Raw genomic sequence first — 3905 nt, 5'->3', positions numbered from 1 at the left:
AACTTGTAGGTTTTTAAACTATAGAACTAATAATAATTTTTGGACTACTATATGAACTTAAATTAAAAGTTATCAAATATAAAATTTTAGATCTCATCAAGCCCTATAATTTTGGTATAAAGTTTATCATCATTCGAGAGCATACGAAAAAGCTATAATTTTTTTTACATTCAACTATTTGTAGGAGCGGGTCGTACCATTGAAAAAAAACGGGACGTTCCTTTATAGCAGTGGTAGTGCATCATGGTCTCCTTTTGACAACCCTGATGTGATATACTCGGTATATAACGAAGTTTAGTATATAGTATATAGAATGCAAACCACGCACGAGTAGTGAAGTCGGAAAAATAATTTGAAGACCAACCCTTGCCTATGGTCTCATATTATTCATACCCTAACTGCTCGTCTTTTCCCAACAATGATAACAAGGAGTCCTGAATACAAGGGCATTTGACATAACTTCAAGAGACATAGGAATAGAAACATGCATGGTCTTAGTCAAAGCTGTGCCACAATGCTGGTGTGGTTTGTTCCTCTCTCTCTCTCTCTCATCAATTCAATTCAAGGAGCACTGTCCAATCACCGAACCCAGGTGGTATTCTCTAGTTCGTCAGGCACAAAAGTTCTTTGCTTTGACAGATAATCTAGAATTATCATTAAATAGAAAATTCATTCTTACAATATAAATACCAGAAAACTAGGAATACAATTAAGCCTATTTTTGGTATATCTTTAATTTTTATAAGAAATAAAACAATCTACGAGCAGATGGTAGAATCTAGAGCTAGCTAGGTATACGGCAACAATTAGATCGATCAGGCTTAATTCTAACTAGAGCTGTTTCAATTGAACAGTGACAGAAGCTAACATTTGTTAGGCTATCCCCCAGGCTTCATTCCTCCTTTGGAGCAGACTCCCAGGCAATATAGAAAGGGGCAAGTGGGCACCCTTGCACCCCCGGCCAAGAACAAAGCTGGTACGCGAAAACCGGGCGATGCCTGTTACCTACCATCTCCCCCACATCGTCATCGTCTTCGTCCTCCTCGTTGATCACAGCCTCATTCTATTCCTCTACTTACGAAACACAAAAAAAATTGAGCAGTTTTAATTATTCACTCTCCGATTCTGCTCTCGACTCCAGCAATATAATGCATGAATGAATGATTCTTTCCTGATCAAATCAGACCACCTAGCAAGAGGATGGTGCTCCATCACTGTGTGGCTGGTGTCGCCGGCTTGGGCGGCGAGCCCACAGCCACCCTCTGACGCCGGTCCAGGAGCTCCATTGCCAGAGCTTGCAGGTCACCGCTATCCACGGTGCCGCTACCACTGGCGCCCCTGCTAGAGCCTTCCCCCATCTGGAGGTACTGCTGTTGTTGAAGCAGCAGCAGCTGCTGCTGCTGCTGGTGGTGGTGGTGCTGCTGCTGCAGGATTTGTTGCTGCTGGAACTGGAAGGCCCACTGCTGGGACTGCGTCTGCGAGTCGAAGAGGGTTGAGAGGTCGACGGACGCTGGGACGTTGGATGACGATGGCAGGTTGGAGACGGAAGAGAAGGCGGCGGTCATTGGCATCTGGGGCTGCCCGGCGAATGGTGGTGGTGTTGGTACCTCCGTCGTGGCCAGGTGGCCTTGCAGGTAGGTGAGCTCGGCCTGGAGGTTCACCACCTGGGGAATGGTGACATGAATCAAACAGAAAAAATGAAGTTAGCTATATATTCAGATAGTATCCTCAAATAATATTCTTACAATCACGGAACGTATGGACAAGACAATTGCACTTTAGATTCTGATGCTTTTTGCTCGATTTGAAAAGATGAGAAAATGATCATTTGTCTCAAAGGAGAGGAGCTGGGTGGCTGGTATGTATGGTAGCTAGGTACTTAATCTACGACTAAGACAACGACTACTAGGGATTGATGCTAATAAGGCTCAATCACCTTTTTTTACTCTTGAGTGAAGAAATCAACCTAAACCAGATCTTCATCCCTTCTTGGTTTCATGACAAAGGTAAACAAGGGCAAGAGCCAGATATGTAATGATGCGATATATAGATGCAATAAATTGTCATCAGAGAAGTAGACAATGGAATTTATGAAAAGATGGATGAGATGAGATGCAACAGAAAGTCCCTTCCAAATAAACTCTGATCCATGGCAGGCTTGCGTGCCTCTTTTGCCACCCTTGCTTGGCTTGCCATCCTTACTTCCCCACCAGAAACAAGGCCCCCCGTGCCTTCCTTCCTTAAGAAAAAGATCCCCCACCCCCCACCCCCAAAACAACCAAGAAAAAAAAGGAATGCAAATAAACCCCTGATCGAAGTGCAATTTCAAAAAACAAAAGCTCAGGATATTTCGTCCGCCCATGCATCTGCTTGGATCGTGCGAAAGACGAAAACCATGATGACGACGGTGGTAGACATGTCCTTTTGTACTACTACTACACGAGCGACATACCTGTTGCTGGAGGGCGAAGATGTGGGAGACGCAGCCGTAGATGGGGTCGCGGAGGCGCGCCTGGGCCTCGTAGCAGACGGTGACGACGGCGTCCAGGCGCTTGTGGGGCGGGATCTGAAGCAGCAGCTTGGAGACGTTGCTGGCGCCGAACACCTTGTGCACCGACGCGAAGTTCGCCGCGCCCTGCTCCGAGTCGAAGTAGGGCGCGAAGATGCACCCGCTCACGCACTTGCGCCGCAGGAACTTGCAAGCCCCGCATGGCCCTTCGCCTCCGCCGCTGCCACCACCGACGACTCCTGCTCCTGCCCCTGCGCCGCTGCTGCCGCCGGCTCCACCAGCGCCGCTTCCTCCCGCGCTCGCCACAGCCACCGACGACGAGCTCATGGCGCCTGGCCTGGGCCCGGAGCTAGCTACGCTCCTGATCAACCAGGCAGCTCTCAGTCTTGTTAAAACAAGCCAGGATTGGAGAGATCGATCAGGGTCGAAGACGAAGTAGTGGTGGAGGGGTGGGAAATGGCCTGCAGGTATACAAGGGGAGGCGGCCGGAGGGCAAAGATGTCAAGTGCACAAGCTAAGTGATGTCTAGGTTGTTTAATTTGTCCCATTGGTGGAGGGTGGTGTTGGTGTGTATATATAGGCCATATGGATTAATTACCTGGCTGAAGGCTTTATTTACTGCTTGATTTTATGCTACCTTTTTAGGGTGCTGCTTGAATACATTTTGGTCTATCTATCTACTGCTCTTCAATATGTGCCTCTTTTGGACCCATCGTATTTATGAAACTTCCAAGCCAAGGCAGGGGGACGGAGGGTTGCCATGGCCTACACTCATCTTTCTCCAGGGGGCTTAGAATATTGCGTGAAGCAAACTGTACTTGGCTAACAGAGGAGAAGACCGGAAATAAGGCCAATTGCACCCATCCACTTCTCTTCTCTGTTCTCTTCCCCCGATTGTTCTATATGCTCCATCACTCTCTACACCACGCCACTCTTGAGAGGGGTCTCTTCCCACACACTCCCTCCCATGTGAAACTAACATGACATTCTTCCATCCACACGTTATACACGGATACTATTTCTTAGTTCTTGACGATCCATTGGGTTCGATTTTGCTTAAAGCTTCTCTGCTGCTATCATTTGCAGTCACATGCCACATATGACGCAACAAAAGATAATCATCTATATAATTACAAAAGTACAATGTTAACAACTGTCATACGGAAGTAGTCACAAGTTTGGCTACATGACACAAAAGGAGAGAACCACTTCTTGTAGCAGGGGTCGGTTGAGAGCGCGCGGTTGGTGTGAGACGGCGGCCTGGCTTTCCCGGTGTGAGTTTAATTTGGCGATAACCGCTAACATTAATTAGTAGAAAAAATGGTGTTGTAAATGCAGTATTACATATTTTAGTTGTGCTTCTAAGCAATATCTTTTTAATTGCACTGCTAAATAA

The 3905-nt window shown here is 46.9% G+C and overlaps 1 protein-coding gene across 1 annotated transcript; it reads right to left on the bottom strand.

Annotated features, from left to right (window-relative positions):
• Positions 1-626: 626 nt before the first annotated feature.
• LOC120687759 (LOB domain-containing protein 18-like) lies at positions 627-3036 on the bottom strand. The gene is made up of 2 exons (XM_039969784.1): positions 2453-3036; positions 627-1664 (listed from the first exon to the last, which is right to left on the bottom strand). The coding sequence occupies exons 1-2, from the start codon at positions 2834-2836 to the stop codon at positions 1212-1214; spliced, it is 837 nt and encodes a 278-aa protein (XP_039825718.1). The 5' UTR covers positions 2837-3036; the 3' UTR covers positions 627-1211.
• Between the last annotated feature and the right edge of the window lie 869 nt (positions 3037-3905).

This window comes from Panicum virgatum, chromosome 9N, assembly GCF_016808335.1.
Source record: "Panicum virgatum strain AP13 chromosome 9N, P.virgatum_v5, whole genome shotgun sequence".
NCBI lineage: Eukaryota > Viridiplantae > Streptophyta > Magnoliopsida > Poales > Poaceae > Panicum > Panicum virgatum.
This window is presented reverse-complemented; position numbering and strand designations above follow the sequence as displayed.

Coding starts and splice junctions, on each gene's coding strand:
- LOC120687759 (XM_039969784.1), bottom strand. CDS start 2,836: ATGAGCTCGTCGTCGGTGGCTGTGGCGAGCGCGGGAGGAAGCGGCGCT. Junction 1,665..2,452: donor TCTTCGCCCTCCAGCAACAG/GTATGTCGCTCG, acceptor ACCATTCCCCAG/GTGGTGAACCTCCAGGCCGA.